Raw genomic sequence first — 21007 nt, 5'->3', positions numbered from 1 at the left:
AACTTTCCCTTCTTCTGTGGCAGTTTGTGCAGCAAGTGCTGGCAAGCTTTTCTTGGAGGTCATCCCAATCTTCAAAAAGGGCAAGAAGGAGGAGCTGGGTAACTGTAGGCCGGTCAGCCTCACCTCCATCCTGAAAAGGTGATGGAGCAGCTTATTGATGGCACCATCTCAAAGCATGCTGGGGAAAAGAGGCTTATCATGAGTGGACTTCGCATTGGTGAATCCATATTGACATGCTTGATCAGTCTGATAGCCTTTTATGATGGCATAACTAGATGGATAGACAAGAGGATGGTAGCGGATGTGGTCTCCCTTGACTTTGGCAAGGCTTTTGGCAGTCTCTCTCATGGCATCCTCACAGCCAAGCTTAAGAAGTGTGGATTGGATGATTGGGTGGTGAGATGGATTGGGAACTGGTTGAAGGACAGGGTTGAGAGTTGTGGTCAGTGGGGCAGAGTCTAGTTGGAGGTCTGTGGCTAGTGGTGGCCCCCAGGGGTTACTACTGGGTCCAGCCCTATTCTGTGTCAATGATCTGGATCAAGGGATGGAGCGTACCCTCAGCCCGTTTGCTGATGATACCAAACTGGGAGGAGTGGCTGATAGGCCAGAAGGCTGTGCTGCCATCCAGTGTGTCCTGGACAGAATTCTAATGAAATTCAATAAGGGCAACTGTGAAGTCTTGCATCTGGGAAAGAACAGCCCCGTGTATCAGTACAGGTTGAGGGCTGATTTATTGGAGAGCAGCTCTGAGGAAAAGGACCTGGGAGTCCTGGTGTACAGCAGCATGACTATGAGTCAGCAGTGTTCTTTCGTGGCCAAGAAGGCATCCTGAGATGTATCAAGAGGAGTGTGGCAAAGCAGGTCAAGGGAGATGACTTCCTATAGGTGAGCGTGTCTTGGCAGGGGGGGTTAGACTCCATGATCTCCAGAGGTCCCTTCCAATCCCTACCACTCCGCGATGCTGTGACAACAGCCAAGCATGAGCAGGGGTTGACGCAAACCTTTCGTGTGGCCTCCAGATGGCGCTAGTGGCCTGTAGCGGTTTGTTTCCTTTTGTTCTCCGTACCCTGGATTTGCAAATTGAGTTGGTGTGGGGTAAGGAACCTCGAGCTGCTGGATTCTGGCTTCCTATTTAGCTTTTTTTGCCTTCCACGTAACAGTATGAATTAAGTACTGGACCAGCAGAGACCCTTTTGTTGTCTCGGACAATATATAATGTTTTGATTTAAAGCTATGAAAAAACTGTGTGGGGAGGTGGAAATGCTTTAACCTTTGGGAGTGAAAGCTGTTTATTCAGTCTTTACTTAAGAAAAAAACCCACACTGCTTAGAAGTGGAAGCAATTTGTAGCAGAAAGCTGGAAGGTAGGATCAGGCCTTAGAATCAAAGGTGCTACTGGAGCTATCTAAGGGGAAATCTGCCAGCAGACCAAAGGAATCACTTTAGGACCTCCATAATGCTTGTGGTGCTCTGTGATAAATCCAATGTTTTGAGTTTGCTTTCTGAAGGTAGGGTGTCTCTGAAGTGCAGTCAAGGTGACCTCTTCTGGGTTGGTTTCTTAATTTTCTAGGTGCCTTTTATTAGTCTGTCTGAAATGTAATACTCCCCTCTGGTGTTGTGCTTTGCATGTTCCAAGTAGAAGAGGAACCTGACTTTCAGTAAAGTTAGTGACCTCTACCAGAAGAGGAGTGCTATCAGGAAACCATAAGATGTAAAGCTTTTTGGAAGAATCAGATGGTATTAATACATTTCTGATGTTTGAGTAGATACTTCCTTAGGCATGGTTTCTCTTGATGTAGCTAGGCTTGTCATGACATGATCTAGAGTGGAATTTCAGGCTTCAGTGCTGAGGAGAAGAAAGGGATTATGGAACTAGCATGTGTAACTTTTGTTTCACTTTCCATATGGAAGAAGAAAGAAAAAGTTTCCTTTGAAGGAGATATGAAGGGTACATACCCAAAAGTGGGTATCAAAGCCTTTAGCTACTGTTGCTTGATTTGTGCTGGAGGTACTGAATAACTGTTTGATTTGCCTTGGCCAAAGTACTCTCTCAGTGCAATATTTTCAGTAAGATGCTAACCTCAAAACTTTCTTTTTTTTAAATTTGTTTCATTTATCCCTTAAAAGAATATTGAGTAGAACTTAAGAAGTACTGATGTTGAGTAGGTTCTTTTTGTGATTGCTTCCACCCAACTCCCTGTAAAATAAGCTGTATTTATTAGGGACAGAGCTGTAGGGATCAGTCATATATCAGGCTTCTGGAGAGGGGCCCTGAAATGAAATGAGGAAAGAGAGGCCTCCAGAATGAAATGGGAAAAAGAATGAAGCCCCAAAATGACGTTTGCAGAAGAGCAGTGCTGGCATGACAGTGGAACAGAGAGGGCCCCTGAAAAGAAATTAGAAAAAGAAGGGGTCCCAAAATGAAATCATACTCTAAAAGACTGCAAGATTTCTCAAGAGTTCATTCTAAACTCAGATTAACTCCTGGAAAATTTTACAAGCATTGAAGTTTTCCTACTTTCAATTCTTGCTGCAAGGTCTGTTCCTGTAGCCTTCGTGTCTCCTAAAATAATGTGTGAATTCCTGTCGAGCAAGACATTCTGTAGCATGCCACTCTTGTCTTTCTTGGAGACAACAAGCATAGTGGATGAGCAGCCTTTTTACTACAGTGGAGTACAGATAGTGAAGTATACTATGAAAAGCTGTAGAGCTACGGAGTACTGAAGGTAATTGGAACTGGTATTTCAGTGGTAGTAATGCTCTGCCATCCCAAGCAAGTGTAAAACACAAGGCAAGGGATATATATTGACACAGGAACTGATTACATGTAGAACAAGCAAACGATTGCAGCTGGCGTAGGTGGTCATTGTAGGTCCCTTCCAAATGAAACTATGATATTTAACTGGATGGCATGTCCTTGTCTTGCAAACGTTGCCACAAATAGCATTATCCTCTGCTTAATGTTTGATATTTTTAGTTATTTTGCTGATTTTTTTTAATTTCTTTTTTTTTTTCTAAGTTTTGTGGCCTGCTCCTAACATGGAGGCACCATTTTCTTTCTTACTGCGTCTTAGCACTCTCCTTTATGTCTGGGAAAGGATGTACCTGCATCTCATTGAAAGTTAGTTGGCATCTTTCTGTATTTACTCAACTGGCTGCTCAATCAGACCTGCAAAGTGATCTGATTTGCCTGCAGCTATGTATTTTGTGGAGCAGATCGAGTGGCTGGAGCGTCCGACTGAGCAGGTGATGAGCTTTCAGCTGCAGTGCATCCTTAGGTTGGCGAAGGCTGATTGTGTAACTATACCTCTGGAAAGCAACTTTTTCACAAGATTTGATTTAAAACACATTAAACTATCATGGCAATCAAGAGAAACAGGCCTGCACTCTTCCACTGGCTGCTGTTCCAATTGTCATATTGACCCTTTCCTTTCCTGGCGCAGTTATATGTGATCACTTTCCCCTCTAGCTGCCCAGTGCAAACTGAAAGGAGGGGTAGCAACTGTATTAGCGGTTGGTTTCAGGAAGCTCCTTCCTCTCCTCTCCTCTCCAAGTTTATATTGTTTTAGCATTCATTGAAGTCCTTCTTAAAGAGGTGTGCTCTTGATGAGATTGTTTATGTTGCTTCAGTGCAATCTTGTACTCTGTTCTTATGGTCATTCAGGATCTCCTGGTGTCCGCTGTATTGTGTCACCACAAGCGTTTCTGTCCCCCCACAGCAAAATGACCTGACTCGCTACATAGCTGAGCAAAAAATGCTGTTTTAGGTGGCTCACTGTGCAGGACAGACTCTCTTAGGCTGGTATTGTGCAGGAAGAATGAAGGTGAATAGCTGAAGAAGGAATATGGATAGCTTAAGTCTGGGTGGCCACTGAAGGGGAGGGGAATGATATCAAGTTACAACTTTGTAGATGGATCAGGAAGCTGGTCTACCTTTGTCCTTTTGCACTCTTCTCCCTCTCACAATCTATTCCCTCTGCCTCCTCAATACAAACAAAAAATCCCTCAGACACTTTACAAAACAAAAATCCTGGGTTATTTTTCGACTGGACCAAATCTTTGGTTTATTTCCAACCAAAGCGTGTGTACTGTATGGCTGAGGGTATGGTGATGGAGTACTTGTTTACAGTGTAGGTCATGCATCTTAATCAGCAGGTTACCACTGTTTCCATAATAAACATACTGATTTAAGTGTGATATTATTGGCTGTAAAGGGGTACATATGAAGACTAGGTAAGCTTGTAGCAGTGTCTCTTTCATTGTACAGGGCTAGATGATATCTTTGATATCCAGAAGGGCTGTGTTGTTTCTGAGAATGACAGCACCTTGGAGCAGATGCTGCTTGTTGGACAAATTGGTTTGCCCTTAGGTTGTATCTGGCTTCCTGGATGCCCCTTGAAAAAGAGGATTGGCAGTTGTAGTCTGTGTTGGTGGTAGAAATCTCTTCCTGCTTGTGGTGGGACCAATGGGATTATTTAGACCTTATCATTATTTTTCTTTTGTGTCCAATGGTAATTTATTTACATTCTATCACTCTTCTACTCAATCTGTGGAAAATTTCCTAGGCATCGGCCTAAAACTACCACACTGCTCTTGGCTTTTTGTAAGGCATCCTTGGAGTACACAAGAAGTGACCTGTGCTTGTATGAAACTTCAGGAAATACTGACTTTGTTATGCATACACAGCATGATTGCTCTGCATGAATGTCTGCATTTCCCAGCATCAGTGAATATTACCTGTTCATGGGAGGTCCTGCTGTCAAATTGAAGGGCCTGTTTGGTCAGAATGCCTGAGGACCACAAATATGTACAGCTGAGAGAAAAATATGCCTAGCATGATGTGCACCATATTAGTTTGTGAAAACTACCAGAACAGATAGAGCTTCTTGCTCTAAGACACTGAAATAGAAACTAAATGCACCTGGATATGGCCTTTGAGAATCAAATGTATCTTTCATGAGGAGAGTTTCCATTTAATGAAGTCTCATTACCTGCATTCTCTGCCTAGCTGCTGTTGTTGAGCAGTCTGTGTAGTAAGTCACATTTAGCAAGCAGGTCACTTGATCGAGATACTGTTGTGAACCTTTATTCCTCTTTACAGGTTTGCAACAGTGAGGTACAACCAGGCATCCAAGAACATCAAAAACCAGTTCATGCATCTGACCAACTACAGTGTCAACAAAAAGAGTGGAGATTATGTCAGGTACTTGACTGAAAAATGTAACTTCATCTTTAGAGGTTGTATCTCTATACCTAAGCTGGTCTAAGGCTGATGCAAGTCCATAGAGGCTAGTGGTGTCAACTTGATTCTTCCATTTTTTTCAGCTGTGATGATCCTGATGTAGAGGATTATGGAAACAAGTGGAGCATGAGTGCAATGCTGAGGTACTTAAAACAAGAGGGGAGAGACACCTCAGGTCAGTACAGATCTTGTTCTTTTAGTCCTTTGTTGGATCTTAATCATCTCAATAGTGCGAAATGTAGGAAGTCAGGGAAGAGCCCCAGTGAGTCCCATTTAGCACCAGAGCAGGGTGGAGTGAAGCATTGTTCCTTGCAGCTTACTCACTAGAGCTGTGCATTTATTCTCTATCCCTAATGATGAGTCCTATTCCCAGAGATGAGGCCTACCCATTCCCTTTTGCAAGTAATATTCTGGAACTTTCTTAGGGCACGTTTCTTAATATTTTACCTACATTTCCCATTTCCCATTCCTTCTAAAAGCTTCCCTCCCTCTACTGCTCCCATGGCCTGTTCAATCTGATGAGTGACCAGCTTCTGGAGAACTGTGCCAGTTTGAATGACTCTTGGATGTGGTGTCATCTTTCCATGGCTCAGGTTTTTGCTGGGTGTTTTCATTCCAGTCTGTGTTTCATGTAAAATAGCTCCCTCTGCCACACCTTTGCCAGGTCTGCTGGGAGTAAATGTATCTGCAGAGCAGAATCCAGGTGTCCTTCAAGGGATAAATTTACCTGTGGTACTGAGGCATCAGTAACACTACTGATAGCACCTCTGCCCATATTGCAAATATTGCCAGGGAATACTTAGATGTTGGAGGAAGGGGTTTTGAATCTGACTTTCAGCTGGAAGTAGAATTTTTTCTTATCATAGGTGTTTATGGCTGTCCGAGCATGTGCACCATATGTTTTCAGTAAGCTGTGCACACATAGTTATTGATGAATTTTCACACCCACCCCAACCTAAAGGGCACCTATAAAGCATGCACTCTTAATTAGTAAGCAAACTACTAAGTAAAGCAAGCAGGTTTCTTCAACTATCCATTACAAGGCTTCTTGCACCTTTCTCTGATGCATCTGGTTCTAGTCATAGGGAGGCAGAATGCTGGCTGGAAAGTGCTGTCCTTTCCTGGGCTGGCAAGATTTTATGCTCTGGGATGTTGATGTGCACTTACACATTCTCATGCTGTGTTGCTTTCACATAGTTGTCTTCTGGCACACATCTGAATTTGCTTGCATGCTCCTCTGTAATTATTCAGGTCCCTGCATGTCGTCATCTGAACATGAGAAATAGCAATGTGAGGCCTAAATCGACCTTTCTAGTCAAGTGGTTTGTACTAAATGTTCTTTGGGACAGGGATTACCAAATGTCTGTGTGGGTTTGCTGGAGGTCTTATGTGCTTGCTGGTGCTCCCTTTGAGGGGTGGGGAAGGCTGTCCTATCATCCCTACTAACGTTTCAGTCTAGGACTCCAGTGTTTGTTCATTCCCTCCTCCTCTCCCTTCTCTATTGCTTGTGCTTGGAAACATAAACTGAGTGTGATGTTCTTTCTGTTGCATGACTCATCCCAAGCCCAGCGTAGAATCCAGATCTCCGTCTAACATGCATCTTTTCTTGCCTTTTGCTCCCTCTCTCAGCTCAAATTCCTGTTCCTGAGCTCTGTTTACAGGCTTATACAGGAGCTGGAGAGAGCACCCTTGCTGAAACTGCAGATTATCTATAGGTCAGCAGGACTAGGAGCTGTTAACCAGTCACAGCATTTGGAAATGATTTGTGAATCATGGTATGGAACCAACTGCTTTAGAGGAAGGTGCACAGGACAGTTATCAAAGTTACACATGAAAAATTTCTGATTCTCAGTGGCTCTGTTTAAGGCCTTATCTCACTAACCCACTCTTGCTTAGTCCTTCCTGATTTTCTGAGTGGGTGGTGATCAGACTCCAGCTGACTTGTGCTGCTGTGCTTGCCACATGTTTTTGCCTCCTTGCACTGTACACATTACTCACTTTCATCATTCTCATTTGTGACTATTTTTGCACTAGGATACTTAATGCCTGTATCTATTTATTTATGCTTGCATGGATTTCCAAACATCATTGCTTTCACATCTATAGGTTCTCATGTGTTTTGATTCACAAAAGTCTCTGTTCGTATGCATATTCTCATGCTTGTCAAGATATTGTATGCTACCTCACAATCTACTTTTTTCTTCTTTCTTTCTTTTTTTCTTTTCCCCTCTTTTTCCTCCCTTCCTTGCAGCACTGATGGCCAATGTGGAGGACCTGATTATCAAGACTGTGGTTTCTGCTGAGCTGGCCATTGCCACAGCTTGTAAAACTTTTCTTTCACATCGTGGCAGCTGCTTTGGTAAGGCACTGTGAACCTCTTTGTTGATTTGCTCTTGATACTGTTTGAAATTTCCAGCTTTCTGATGGCACAGAGAAATGTGTGTTCTATGTGTTCCTTATTGCAAGGAAGCCAGATACTGTGGGTTGGTTGGTTCGTTTTTCCATGGTATAGGCCTCTGTGAGGGTATGGGAGGTTGACTTGTAGTTGCTCATGTGCCAGTGGCTTTCATCAGAATCCCGTGCTAGAAAATGGGATGATGAAAAGGGACCTGAAAGGGATCTGAGGAAGTGCTGGAAAGTGGAAGTTACTGACCCACTAGTGCCCTTGCAAAGGGTGGCTGTAGAAGATTGCACATCCCTGTAGAGCACTTAATATTTTCCGTTGAGCCATCTAGCCCAATGTAGTTCTGGGCTGCCTTCCTGCATACATCTGAGCAGTAGGGAGGACTGAATGTGTAATGCAGCGCTTGGAAGGACGGTGGTGGTAAGGTGCTTCTGGGCTTGTGCTTGTGTGAGAGCACCGCGTGGTGGCGGCAAAGCCTGTTTCTGGCAGAAGCTGGATGCAGAGCTGACTGCTGGCAAAGGGATTTGAGAATTTGCTGGCAGCCAGTGCTGGGATAACGTCCAGAAAGCAGCGGCTGGTACCGCAGTGTGCCTTCTCCCACTTTCCAGTGGCTGCTTCCCAACCTTCCCTAAAGAGGCCTCCTTCTGCTTTTAGTCCCCCTTACTCGTGTGGATACACACATGAAGATGCAGTTTCTGGGCAGGAGAAATGAGTCTAGAATTAGTCTCAGCCAGTGCTTGAACCAAGCTTGGTTTAAACTATCCTTTGTTTAGGTATTGAGACATATTTAAACTAGCTGTGACAGGTAAATCCATTTGTGTGGTCCTTGCATTGCAAGTGGGTATTGCCGGTTCTACAGGTTGCAGTGCTCTGACATAAACACTGTCATCTCTGGATATTTGGAGGTGATGAGATGGCCAAGAATCAAGGAAGAGCCATAGTTAGAATGTTGTTTAGTGCCAAACTATGGCTGCCTTTGTGCCTTCACCTTCTCCTGACTGGCTCTTACGGATTTGTTCAAAGGTGGAGAACCTTAGCATACATGTGGATTTAGGGGATAGATAATAGTTTCAATGAAGTAGCAGTTTATCAGCTACTGTAGAAATATCAACAATTGGATTAAAAAAAAAAACAAAACAAAACACCCAAATCGTTTTATCTGCCTCTTTTGTGGCATCCCCCTCAGTTATCTCTAGATTCTTTTGAGCTCTGTGTGGAAACTAATGTTCCTCATGTACTTTTTGCTGGGCCTGGCTTTGAGGTTATCCCACTTCCTGCTGCCTCCCCAGGGCTGCAATTACCACCCTCTTAGATACTCCCCCACAAATAAACTGTTTTGTTCCATTTATTTCAGTGTAAACATAAATTAAGTGCTTCCCAGGAAAGAGAGCTTAAGTAGGAGCCATACTGCTTCCCTGGGGAGCCTGAGGCATTTCCAGAGCTCAGTACTTTCTGCCACCTTCCCCCACAATTAAGTGGTGGTCCCTGGGTCCTTGTCCCAAGGATTTGAACTGTCCTTGTCACGCTGTATGGCTCTTTCTTCATCTCTGTGTCTTGTTCTGATGCTCTATGGTTGTGCCACATTTAACTGTACTGTAAAAAAGACAGTTTTTGTAACTGGAAATGTTCAGAATGGCTGAGTTCATAGCTGATAACATGGAGAAAACTGAGACTGATGATTTCAAGGCAGTATGCAGAGCCTTGGAGCCATGGGAATCTTTTTTCATTCTGGGCTGTGAACAATGAAACTGGATGTGTGCCATGAGAAAGACTGATGATTTGCAAAGTAAACTTAGACTTCAAAAATCTGTATGTGAGATTCAGGTACAGAGATAGGCCTCATTTGGGAAGCTTCTGGGAAAATATGACTAACAAAATGTGTATTCTCCTCTAGTCTCTCTAATGCTGTTCTAGGGAGTTGAACTCCAAAACAATGCCACCCTATTGCTAAAATTTAAATAACAAATACTTGTTTGTCTGGATTCTTTTGCCCAGGTGAGTCCCTGCTTAGAGATGTGGGTCAGGCACACAAATACCGTACACATATCCTGTATCTTGTCCTGGTTTCATACATGATGTGTCAAGGAAAAGCAGAACAAGTGTTCCCTACATTTATTTTTCTTGCAAAGTTTAATCTAATCTAATTTTATACCCTTACTGTCAGTGTTTGCTTTAAAGCCAGTATGTAAGGATGCCATTTTGAATCTGAAAAAGGTTGTCCTTAGAGTCTTCTGGCTATCACCAGGTTCAGAAGTATTGTGTCTTTCAGCACACATCTTCTGATGATCCAATGTGCCAAGTTGTGACTGTCTTCAGAATTTAACAAAACTGTCAGGTGAGCCTGAAGGGTAAAATGAGTTCAAGGGATAGGTCTTCTAGTGATATTCCTTTGGGAGTAAGGGTCTATCCCTGCACTGTTTTCCTTACTTGTCACTTCATGGCTCTAAATAGTGCCTAATTGATTGTTGGTGATTTAGCACCTAGAGCTCATCTGAAAGAGCCAAGATCCATGTTGCTGCAGAAACTTTCTGGCTTCTTTAGAAAGCTGTTCTCAGATTGGTAGCACCAGTTCAGGGCCTTGAGGCAGACCTAGAAAGAATTAACTCTTCTCAAAATGGCTGTAAAGAGATGACCAGCACAGTAAATTTGTCAGTGGACTTGTGTTACAGAAGTCTGAATCAACTCTTGCTTTTCATTCCATTTTCTGCTGCCATTTGTTATGGTAATAAAATTAAAGTCTTTAGCGTATAGATGGAAGTGAGGAATGCTAAGTTATCTCCTGGTTTGCTTGGGGCTAAGGTTGTTGGAGTTTAGGAAACTGACATCACAAGAACTTGGGCTAATGAGGTCAGGCAACATGCTCTTTCTCCTTCACTTCATGTACCTGTGCATTTATGGAGTCTTGCCTTTTCTTTTGACCTAGCTTATACTACATTTTCTTAGTTTGGCTGCCTAAATTTGTTGAAGTAGCAGCAGCATATCTACTCTTCTGTTCCTCAGCAACATAAGGGAAGTTAAATGATGTCCAAAGGTGGTTATTTGGATGTTAACCTCTTTGCTCACTATGATCGCACACACTGTATCGAAGAACTTTCTCCTTTATGGAGTGATAATATATGTACCCTGTAAGGTTAGGATTATAAAGGCATCCCAGTTTGCACCTAGACTCTTGTTTTTTGATGTTAGCCTTGAAGATGGCTTTGTTAGCTTTTCTGACTTCAGAGTAGAAGAATGATTCTGAGTCTGCTATAGGTGATGGGCCCAGCTCTAATCTTCTCTTCAAAGAAAGTAGTGGTTTATGTAGAAGGAGAGCACTGAAATGGTGTAAGGTTTTAAGGGCAAGGCTTATGAGGAGTGGCTGAGATCACTTGGCTTGTTCAGCTTGAAGAATAGAAGGCTGGGAAGTGACCCTCGAGGGGTTCAGTGGAGGGTGAGGTGCTGATCTATCTCTGGTGATCAATGATAGGACATGAGTGGTGTCAGGGGAAGTTCAGATTAGACATTAGGAAAAGGTTCTTCACTGAGAGAGTGGTTGGTCACTCAAGGAAGTGGTCACGGCACTAACCCTATCCGAGTTCAAAGAGTGTCTGGATGATGCTCTTAGTTGTTTCAGTTAGTCCTACGAGGAGCAGGGAATGGGGACCCTTCTAACTTGAGATATTCCATGATTCTATGTAGGCACTCTGAAATGAATCCACTTCTGAAGATTTTTATTGGGAATGCGACTCTGTCCTTCAGGCTTCAGTAGAAGGGAAAAGGTTATTCTAAGCAAAGGTTGTCTGTTGTGGAGAAAGCATCTCTAAGACAATTTGGCCAAGTATGACAAACTCTGGCAGGTGCAGGCTGTATCAAGCAGGCAAGGACACCAATGTGTGGAATAATTCTGCACCCTCATGTTTGGGTCCTTTCCTGTAATAACACGGAGAAATAAAACTTTGCTCTGTTAAAATAAAGCTCTCTGAAAAAGGGAGTTAAATTGTATGATTTGGAGTACAAGGCAAATTCCTACACAAGACTACAGTATCAGTACTTTCCCCAAAGTCTTTGGTGTCCAGAGTAGAGGTGTCTATTCTGTTACTTGATACGATGCAGTTTGGCCTTTTGTTTATCAAAGCCTCAACTCTTATGCTGGCCCTTCGTAGAGTAACAGGAATGATTTGAGACTTGACTGATAGCCCCAAGATGTGGATTTGTTCATGTCCCCATGGCTGTTAAGATGTGCTCTACCAGAGTTGGAAGCAGGCACTGTACCATCACTAGATAAAGAGGTGGACTTCATTGATGAGTAAGATCATGGGGTTCATTTCCAAAATACTATGTAGTACCTCCATCGCTCTACTTTTAGAAGTTTTCTCCCATTCATTGACTGGTTGCTGCTTTGGATGAAATTGTAGCACTTTTAGTTAACTTTTCTAACCGAAACTCCTTGGTACATGCTGTCTATAAGCATGATCTGCAGGATAGAGAACAGGAAAAGTAGGAAGGAAAAGGGAGGATGTGAATTTCAGTGGCACAGGTGTAGTTCCTTGCATTAGGAATGTCTGTGATCACTTTTTATTGCAAAATCAGAAGAGTTGTATACTATGTAGCTTTAATTTGGTGTATCTGTGTCCGTTTGTAACCTCCATTCAACTGCAAAATATATACTCTGCAGTGAAGCTGCTTTTTCCCAAGTGAACGAGCTGAAAACAAAGACCAGAATTACAGGGGCCCTCTAGGAATTGAGTTTATTCTTTTTGTGCAAGATCATGGAAACATTGTTTGCACTACCAGGCTATCACTTCTGACTTAGTTTCTAGGCTTGGAGAGAATAACACAGTCTCTGGGGATAGTTTCTAAAAAGGAGTGCCATTGCAGTCTGTGACAGAGTTATAAAATGAATTTGGACTACACAGGAGTTAACCAGAACCAAATAGCTTGAGACTGTCTCTGGCCTTCCTCTTATTCTTAAATAATGATATTGGCAAAAAAATATCTGACTGAACTCTTGGACTTTAGACTGAAGCTAGCTCTTCCCCTCTATGGGGGTTGAAGGGGAGAGGCAAGCTGTTCCTGCTGTGTCTTGGCAACAGCTGGTACCTCCTGATATAATTCCAATCTCTTCAGCAAACTATAAGGGATTTTTATGGATTGTAGTATCACGATGAGAGGAGCAAGGAAAAGCGCTTTGGAAACTTGGTATCTTGATTTCTTCTATTATTCCATTAACAACAATAGTGGTGCAAGGTGGGTTGTCATAATTTTGCCTTTGCCACAGCCTGAAGCATTTGTTTCTCTGTCAGACCTTCTATTTTATTTCTACAAAAGGAAGTGACAGTCTTGTTGGTAATTGCAGAGGATATGCTTCTGATCTTGCTATGTTCATTGCCCTACCTCTGTGTGCTGCCCATGTATTTATTTTTTACAGATTAGAGTTTCACAGTAGGGAGGATACCTCTGTGTTCAATCTAGGTAGTGCATGTTCCAAATATGGAAGAAGGCCAAGGACGTATTTCTAGGCTGGCTTGAAAAACCACAGGTAATTTTTCTGCTGTTTGTGCCTTAGTATCCCATGCAGATTTGAGAATCCCTTTGTGCTAAGCCCAACAGGGGAACGGGTGAAGCTGGGTTCTTTTACTAGAACATGAATACTGCATATCTCCTGATGACCTGAGGTATCAGAGACATCTGTCTAGGGATTGCAGATGTGACCTAGAATACATTAGACTTGGAACATTATAGAGTAGTAGTAGAGTCTTCATAGGAGGCCCTAAGGCATTGCAGATGGTGTTAGATGTTTAACAATGGAATAGACTCAACAGGGATAACCTGAAGAGCTTAATGTCCTAATAAACAAGGCAGAAGCAAGGGCAAGGAGTGCAAACTGTGAGGAGCATGGTCAGGGCTAGCTAAAGTCAAGAGGTTTCCCATATGTATTTGTAAAAGTGGACCAAGAAAGTGAGTAACTGGATGGGAAAGAGAGAGGTTTAAAGAGCAAGTGGTTTGTAAGGGAGAGTAGGATGAAGTCAGAGGAGCCAAAATACCAGCAAAGGTCCTTTGAGGGGGAGAAGGAGGGGATGGCCAGCAGCAAAAGAAGCAGCAGCTAGTCAAAACAAAATGATCTACTTCCTGACTGGGACTGGGTGGTCGGGGGCCGGCAGCTGCCACAGGTCTAGTCATTGCTTTTCTGCTTCAGACATGAGCTGCTTGTCCACTGGCGTTTGCTATGCCATTAAGAGTCACAGGTATTCACCAAAGATTAGATTTTATAATAATGTTTTAAAATAATCGGAAGTTTCTCCTGGTCAAAACACTTTGCTAATGTTTAGACTTAATCTCCACCTCCTCCTTTCCCTTTACTGCAGCCTTTCCCATCTGTGGAGCAAGAGAGCCAAATGTCGATTCAGCCTCAGTTCTTTGGAGTTAACCAACTCCTTAACTCTGCTGTTTTGCTTCCCATTCAATGTCTGGCTACATAGTCTAGAAAAGTGAGCAGGCAATACTCACTCTGCTGCCATTTCCTCCCCTTCCAAGTTCTACCCCCCCCCCAGCTCATTATCTTCCCCTCTGTGAGCTTTCACAGAGCTCTCTGCATGGGAATATCTTGTCAAGCAGTCCAGCTCCCTGGAGCCAGCATCAATGTCAGGCAGGCAACAAAAGGCCAAGGCCAGAATTTAAGAAAAGCAGCATGGCAGATAAATTTTCCTGCTTTCATTCCAGGCACTGGAGAACTGGTTAATTCCACAGAAATCCTCCTTCTCTCCTAATACCCTGCCTGTTCTGTGGTGTTTGGAAAAAGTGTGCAGAGGTTGCCCTGATGATCATTAACTATTTCTTAATACTGAAAGAGGGAATTGGGTTAATGCCAACTTCTGATTTACAGTCAGCTTTGTGTAGCATCTTTCTTGCAACTCTTTCCAAACTTCAGAGAACATGTATAGAGAATGAAATAGTAAAATCAGTCTTGGAATAGGAAACTGGCTTCAATCTGACCTGCGTAGCACAGAACTCATCTAGCAGATGTAATATGTTATGAATATTTTAAAAACTAAGGAACAGGTATTTCTATAACGGTGTGCAGCAAAGTGGCAAGGTGTCAGTAAAATGAAATTACAAGAGGTTGTCTGTGAAGAAGGAGCTGTTAAGGAGAAGACATTTGTACTCCTATGGGGATATTGCAGAAAACCATACTGGAGTATTTGAAAAGAAGTTGATGCTTGAAAGAAGCAAGCTTTTCTACAGCTGACTGAAATAATGAACATAGGGATTGAAAAAGGGGAAAAAAGAGAACAAAATTCTCTTGTTTCTGTGATCCAATGGAAGAAGTAGGTAGGGCTTGCTGTGCTCATGTCAGTTCTGTGTGAAAACAAGTAGGAGAGTTCTGCATGAACTGCAGTTTGTGAACAGCAAAGAGTTTAATTTTCTGTATAATGCTTTCCTAAGACTCACTTCTGCTTCCCTCTTCTTTTTTTTTTTTCCCCCCTCAATATATTTAATCTTGATTCTGAGCAAGTGAAATTTCCTACTTGTGGAACGTTTTATTGTTATTTGTTCAGCCTGGGAAAGTTCACTGAATGTAACATGATTGACATAATCTCTGAGTTCATTTGTATCTGATGCTGGGCATTAGATACAGTGGTGCAGTGAGGTAGACTTACAGTGTCTGCTGTATTTTCAGAGCTGTATGGTTTTGATGTCCTTATTGATGACACTCTCAAGCCCTGGCTGTTGGAGGTGAATCTGTCCCCATCATTGGCCTGGTAAGTGATTCCCAGCTTAGTGTAAGGCTGAGACTGCTGCTAGAGGTGATGGTTCCTGAAACTCATGGTCTTAGGAGGGCATGATTCCATGATGCCTGCAGAGGATTTGTTCCATTGCTAAGTGATAGAGAGGATAGTCCTTTGCTTTTCTCTTTGCATAAACAAACTTAACTGCAGCAATAGGTTTTGAAACAACTCACTTGGGATTCCATTTTCTTTAATTATTTCTCCTCCACAGTCTATCATCATCATTAACACTTCATAACCTTCAGTCACAGACAAACTCTGAAACTCTCCAGGCTATTGTGTAGGGTTTAAATCTGCTTGGCTAAGTAGAAACTTAACTGTTTTGCAGTCCAAGCAGATTTTAGACTCTATGTTTGACTTGAGTACATGGATGTATGCTTGAGCTCAACATTTTTTCATTTAGTACTCTCTTTAGGTAAAATATAAGGAATGAGTGTTGTCTTGGCCCTTAGACTGACCCTCAGGCTCTAATGAAACTTGAGGATTTGTTTTTGTAGATCTCCAACTATGTGTGCTTTCTGGACTACTGTTTAATTTTACAGGAGTACAGATGCACAACACACTTTTTTAGAACTGTGAGTAATATTTCAGTATGGTGGTATAAATAAGCTTAAAGTTACATGTTCCTGGAATAACCATATCTGACCTTCCTCTATATCTTCTTTTATTCCCCACCCCTTCTTTATCCTGCATAGATTTTTTTTCATCATAACCATAGGTTCTAGAATACCCATTTTGTTTTCAGGTACAACTGGAATGTTTCCATAGCATTCAGTTTCCTGGCTTGGTGGTTTGTGCTCATACACATACACATGGAATTATTTGCATCTTTTATTACTTAAAACTTGAACTCACATCTTTGTCCTTTGCTCTGCTTTGCTATGTTTGCCATTTTCTTTGTTCAAGCTGTTTAGTGTCTATCACTGTGCTGTAGAACATGGCTGATTTATCTGCTCCTGAGGAATAAAACTTTGCCTGTCTGATCTGACCTGTATTTATTAATTATTCCACTGGCTACAATTGTGGGTGCTTTCTCTCTGTCCCTACTGTCTGGTCCCTTCATGTCTATTCATGTCTATTCATATCTATTCATTCTACCTTCACTAATAATTTTTTCCCATCCATTAGAATTAACCCATCTGATTTTCTGTGGAGGAAGCATAGGTAATTGTGGGTTTTAATGGTTCTACATCAGCAACCTCTATCTACTACATGAAATGTAGCATAGATACATTCAAAGAAAATGTTTTATCTCTGCTTGGCTAGAAACAAGGCTATACACTGCTGCGCTACACTAAAGCTATGAAAAAAAGATAAACAGGGACAAATTAATCTGTTGCTGTTTCATCTTTACCTGTGGGTGAGAAAGTCACCTAGTTTTGCTCCCATTAATTATATCTGTGTTAAAGACCAATACAAAGAAATTATATTGGAAGATATCTTGGATATTGGTGCATTCCTCTCACTTAACACCAGACAAATAATTCCTCTTGTCCTCTGTTGCACGTGGGGTAGTGATGCTCCTTTGGACCTGAAGATCAAAGCTAGCATGCTCTCAGATATGTTCACTCTTGTAGGTGAGTGTAACAAAAAGTTCCTTTGATCTTTCCCTCTTTTAAAACCAATAGAAGATAGGTTTATGAGCTGTATGCTATTGGATGAGTATAGTAGAGGACTCAAGTTAAGAAAAGCAACTGTACTTACCACTGGAAAGTTCTATGGAGACATTTCAGCCCCAGAATCATCTGGCTGTTTGTGATGCTTAGGTGGTATTAAGGGTTCCTATTTTGATACTTGAAGATGCTGCTGTTTGGCAGGTGACCTGTTTAGCCCTCATAATCAGTATTCATGTGTTTTTCTAGGTTGAATGTGTGGTTTCTGTTTAGACTGTGTTTAAAGTGAAGTCACATTTGTGAGAGCTGCATGATTGCCTAGTGCACAGCACCTTTTAGGCATCACTGGTACATCTCGGGTTAGTTACTTGACAGAGCTTACCCCTAGTACTAAAAAAGGCAGAATTGTCATCAGGTGGCCTTCTCAGGTATGTAAGAAATGGAGACTATTTCTATGCTGCTATTCAGTCATCCATCTTAATGATGTCAAGAGTTGGTTTTGAGACAAGTTCTGGTCTTACGAAAAATAGCAATGCCATGTGCGGTTTGGGATTAAACAAAGTAAGATATGAAAAAAAGAAAAGTATGCTCTGTGGTCCTTGTCAGGGACAGGGAGATCAGTATAGACTGAGATCATTAACAGGGATGCTAGGTTTATATTTCAGGGCTTGCCTGTCTTAAAGTTCTCATATGGCTCCTGATGTTCATAGGTTTTGTGTGCCAGGATCCAGGCCAGCGGTCAAGTCGGGCCATTTATCATTCCTCTGAATCTGTCAGAAGAAATCCATACCAGAAGGTGCAGGTAAGTGACTTCAATGAGCCAGAGCTGAGGAGGATAGCAGGGAAGTCATTCTCATTGAATTTGGCTCACAGATGAGAGCACCAGTGAGTGACTGAGATTATTTAGATTTCTTGCATAACTACAGAAGAGCCTGGGAATTCACCTAAGCTATGGCCTGTTCAGCCACTTTTGTTGTGGGCAACAAGCTGTCAGAACCTTAGTTTTATATATCCAAGACTCCCTTTTATGCAGAAAGGGCTTTTTGCATTTAAAATTTAAGGCTTGTTTCCTATTCACTCCTGGAATTTCTTACTTCCTCTCCTGTAGATCCTTGGACTGAGGCCTCATGTGGCTTGCTGTGACTGTCCTTTACCTTTTGTGCTGAAACAGTGCTTTCTTTAGCATTATAATGCTGAAGGGCAGTTGTTCTCTATCTCTTTTTGGCTACCAGATGGATTCCATAAATATCTGCAGAATCAGAACATGTGCAAAAGGCAGGGAGATCCCCCATGTCATTTGGTCTTTCAAATGCACTTCTCCTCAGGCAAATGGGCAAACACTGTATCCTGACAGTGCTTGCAGCTGATGCATGTGCTCTTGTGAAGGGCATGCAACATGGCTGCGTGGCTCGAGTTCAATTATGAAACTAAAAGTCATTTTTGTTCAGTGACGGAGTACCAGTCACTGTCCATTTTGGTACAGGGAAAACTCACAGAAATTGCAACGTTTTGCTTCTTGTAAAGCTTGGCATCTTGACTCATGGGGAGAGAAGTGAATAGCTGGCAAGATGAGATTTGATTATCTATAGGGTGCATGGCTGAGTCCAAAACTTGAAAATGTAATAGATAGGGTTTCATACAAATCCCTCTCACCATAAAGATGCTTTTTGTGGCAGACAGAAGGTATGTCAGATAAATGGGGAACCATTCCAGAAAAAGTAACTTAGTCCCTTTGAGTAGTGTGATCAGATCCTGGTGATTTGATGTCTTTTATCTTTAAAAACTTATACAAGACAATCTCAGAAAATTGAGCTGTTGAGAACCATTGAATTTTAAGGACGCTTTATACTTACAGAGTTATTTTACTTGAAAAAACACAAATTGATGTAAGGGCCTGGCCAGTTGAAATGTACAAAATTTATAGGACAGCGCAGCAGTTATGAGACTAGATTAAATTATCTTTTGGGACTTTTCCTCCCCCTACTTATGTTTACCAGGAAGAGGCTTCTAGTCCTGTGATAAAGTTTTATAGAAGGGTTTTTCTTAAGTACCTAAATGGAAGTCCCATGGCTAAATAGATGTATAGAACTTTCCATAGTTTAAGAACGTTTTGGGCTGCTCTTTGCTGAATGCTTTTTATCTCAAGCTGTTTGGTCTTTGATACTTCTATTCCCCCTCTCAGCCGCAAAGGATACTTTGAACCTCTTGTTTTGTTTAACTCCTTCATGATGCCTCAGGTTTTGATTGTTCACATAGGTTATCTTTAATCATTGCAAAAGTTGCTTCTTTGGAAAGAAATGCTGACCCTAGTGTTCTTGGTCATGAGATAGTTACTATGTTTTCGGAGTTTCACCAGACTGGGCTGCAAATTCCTTGTGCAATTTCTTTGGTTTGACTCTCTTAAGTGTTTCTCCCTCTAGGGAAATAAACAGTTTAGCTGCTTCCTTTGTAACTTATTGTTGATTTGGGTTGGAGCTCTTTCAATTAATCCTGAGCAATAAAGGGACCTTGACCTGTTTTGTGTAGACCAACTGTAGAGAAGAACTTGGCAGTAGTACAGCTAGAAATTATAGATAGGTCTCCTGAGAATTCTTTCTTATACTATTTGCTCCTCTTAGGCATTGGAGAGGAGGAAGGCAGCCTGAGTACCACCGAAGGCAAGAAAATTCTAAGCTCCTATGGTAACAGTTTTCTTTTGAACCTACCCCTGTCATTTAACTGTTCTTGCTTGTAGACCTGATGCCAGCAAAGTAATACAGGGTACTCTATGACATTCTGCTGATGTTTTTACACATAATTTTGAATATTAAATAGCATCTTGTGCTAACAAGAGCCCTCACCCTATTACTTCAAGACATGCTGTGTACACTGCAGAACGTTTGAAATCTTAGAGATGAGCCAGGGGTTCCTGAAATTACATGAATTTACAGGGAAACACCAGAATTAATGGGTGTTTCTGTAAGAAGGTGGCATGGCTGAACAGCCCAGCCATGGGGCCTGATGTTATACATCTGAGTCCTGAGGGAATTGGGAGGTGTAGTTGTCAAGCCACTTTCTGTGACTTTTTTGAAAAGACATGTTAGTCAGGTGCAGACCCTGGTGACAGGAAAAAGGGAAACATTGCACCCATTTTAAAAAGGGTAGGAAGGAGGAAACTGGAAACTACTGAACTGCCAGCCTCACCTCTGTAGCTGGGAAGATCATGTTGCAGATCCTCCTAGAAGCTGTGCTAAGGCATGTGGAGGACAGGAAGGCAATGTAAGACAGCCATTGTGGCTTCACCAAGGGTGAGTCCTGCCTTTTCAACCTAGTGGTCTTCTGTGATGGAATGACTACATCAGTGGACAAGGGAAGAACTGTGGATGTCATCTGTCTGGACTTCTGTAAGGCCTTTGGCACAGCATCTCACAACATACTTCTCTCTGAATTGGAAAGATGGATTTGATGGATAAGACTGTTCAGTGGATAAGGAATTGGCTGGATGGTCACAGGAATAGTAGTCAATGGCTAAATGTCTGAATGGAGATTGGTGACAAGTGGTGTCCCTCAGGGGTCTGTATTGGGACTACTACTGTTTAATGTCTTTATCAATGACCTACGCAGTGAGAGTGAGTGCACCCTCAGCAAGTTTGCAGACACCACCAAGCTGAGTGGTGCATTTGATACACTTGAGGGATGGGATGCCATGCAAAGAGACCTGGACAGGCTTGAGGAGTTGGCCTGTGTGAACCTCGTGAGGTTTAACAAAGCTATGTGGGTCAGGTTAACCCCTGGTATAATACAGACTGGTGGATGAGAGGATTGAGAGGAGCTGAGAAAACCTTGAGGATACTGGTGGGTGAAAAGCTGGACATGAGTTGCAACGTGTGCTTGTAGCTGAGGAGGCCATCCATATCCTGGGCTGCATCCAAAGAAACATGGCCAACAGGTCAAGGCAGGTGATTCTGCCCCTCTACTCTACTCTGGTGAAACTTCACCTGGAG

The 21007-nt window shown here is 42.3% G+C and overlaps 1 protein-coding gene across 1 annotated transcript in view; it reads left to right on the top strand.

The window, feature by feature from the left end:
• TTLL5 (tubulin tyrosine ligase like 5) overlaps positions 1 to 21007 on the top strand; it is a 118741-nt gene that overhangs the window by 10037 nt on the left and 87697 nt on the right. Inside the window, exons 9-15 of the mRNA XM_054400474.1 lie at positions 5101 to 5202; positions 5325 to 5416; positions 5906 to 5944; positions 7493 to 7600; positions 15303 to 15384; positions 16927 to 16988; positions 17735 to 17826. Coding sequence (XP_054256449.1) covers positions 5101 to 5202; positions 5325 to 5416; positions 5906 to 5944; positions 7493 to 7600; positions 15303 to 15384; positions 16927 to 16988; positions 17735 to 17826 — 577 coding nt within the window. The remainder of the gene's footprint in view (positions 1 to 5100; positions 5203 to 5324; positions 5417 to 5905; positions 5945 to 7492; positions 7601 to 15302; positions 15385 to 16926; positions 16989 to 17734; positions 17827 to 21007) is intronic.

Source organism: Indicator indicator, chromosome 4 (genome assembly GCF_027791375.1).
Source record: "Indicator indicator isolate 239-I01 chromosome 4, UM_Iind_1.1, whole genome shotgun sequence".
Taxonomy (NCBI): domain Eukaryota; kingdom Metazoa; phylum Chordata; class Aves; order Piciformes; family Indicatoridae; genus Indicator; species Indicator indicator.
Note: the sequence above shows the minus strand (reverse complement) of the source record. Positions and strands in the feature narration are given on the sequence as shown.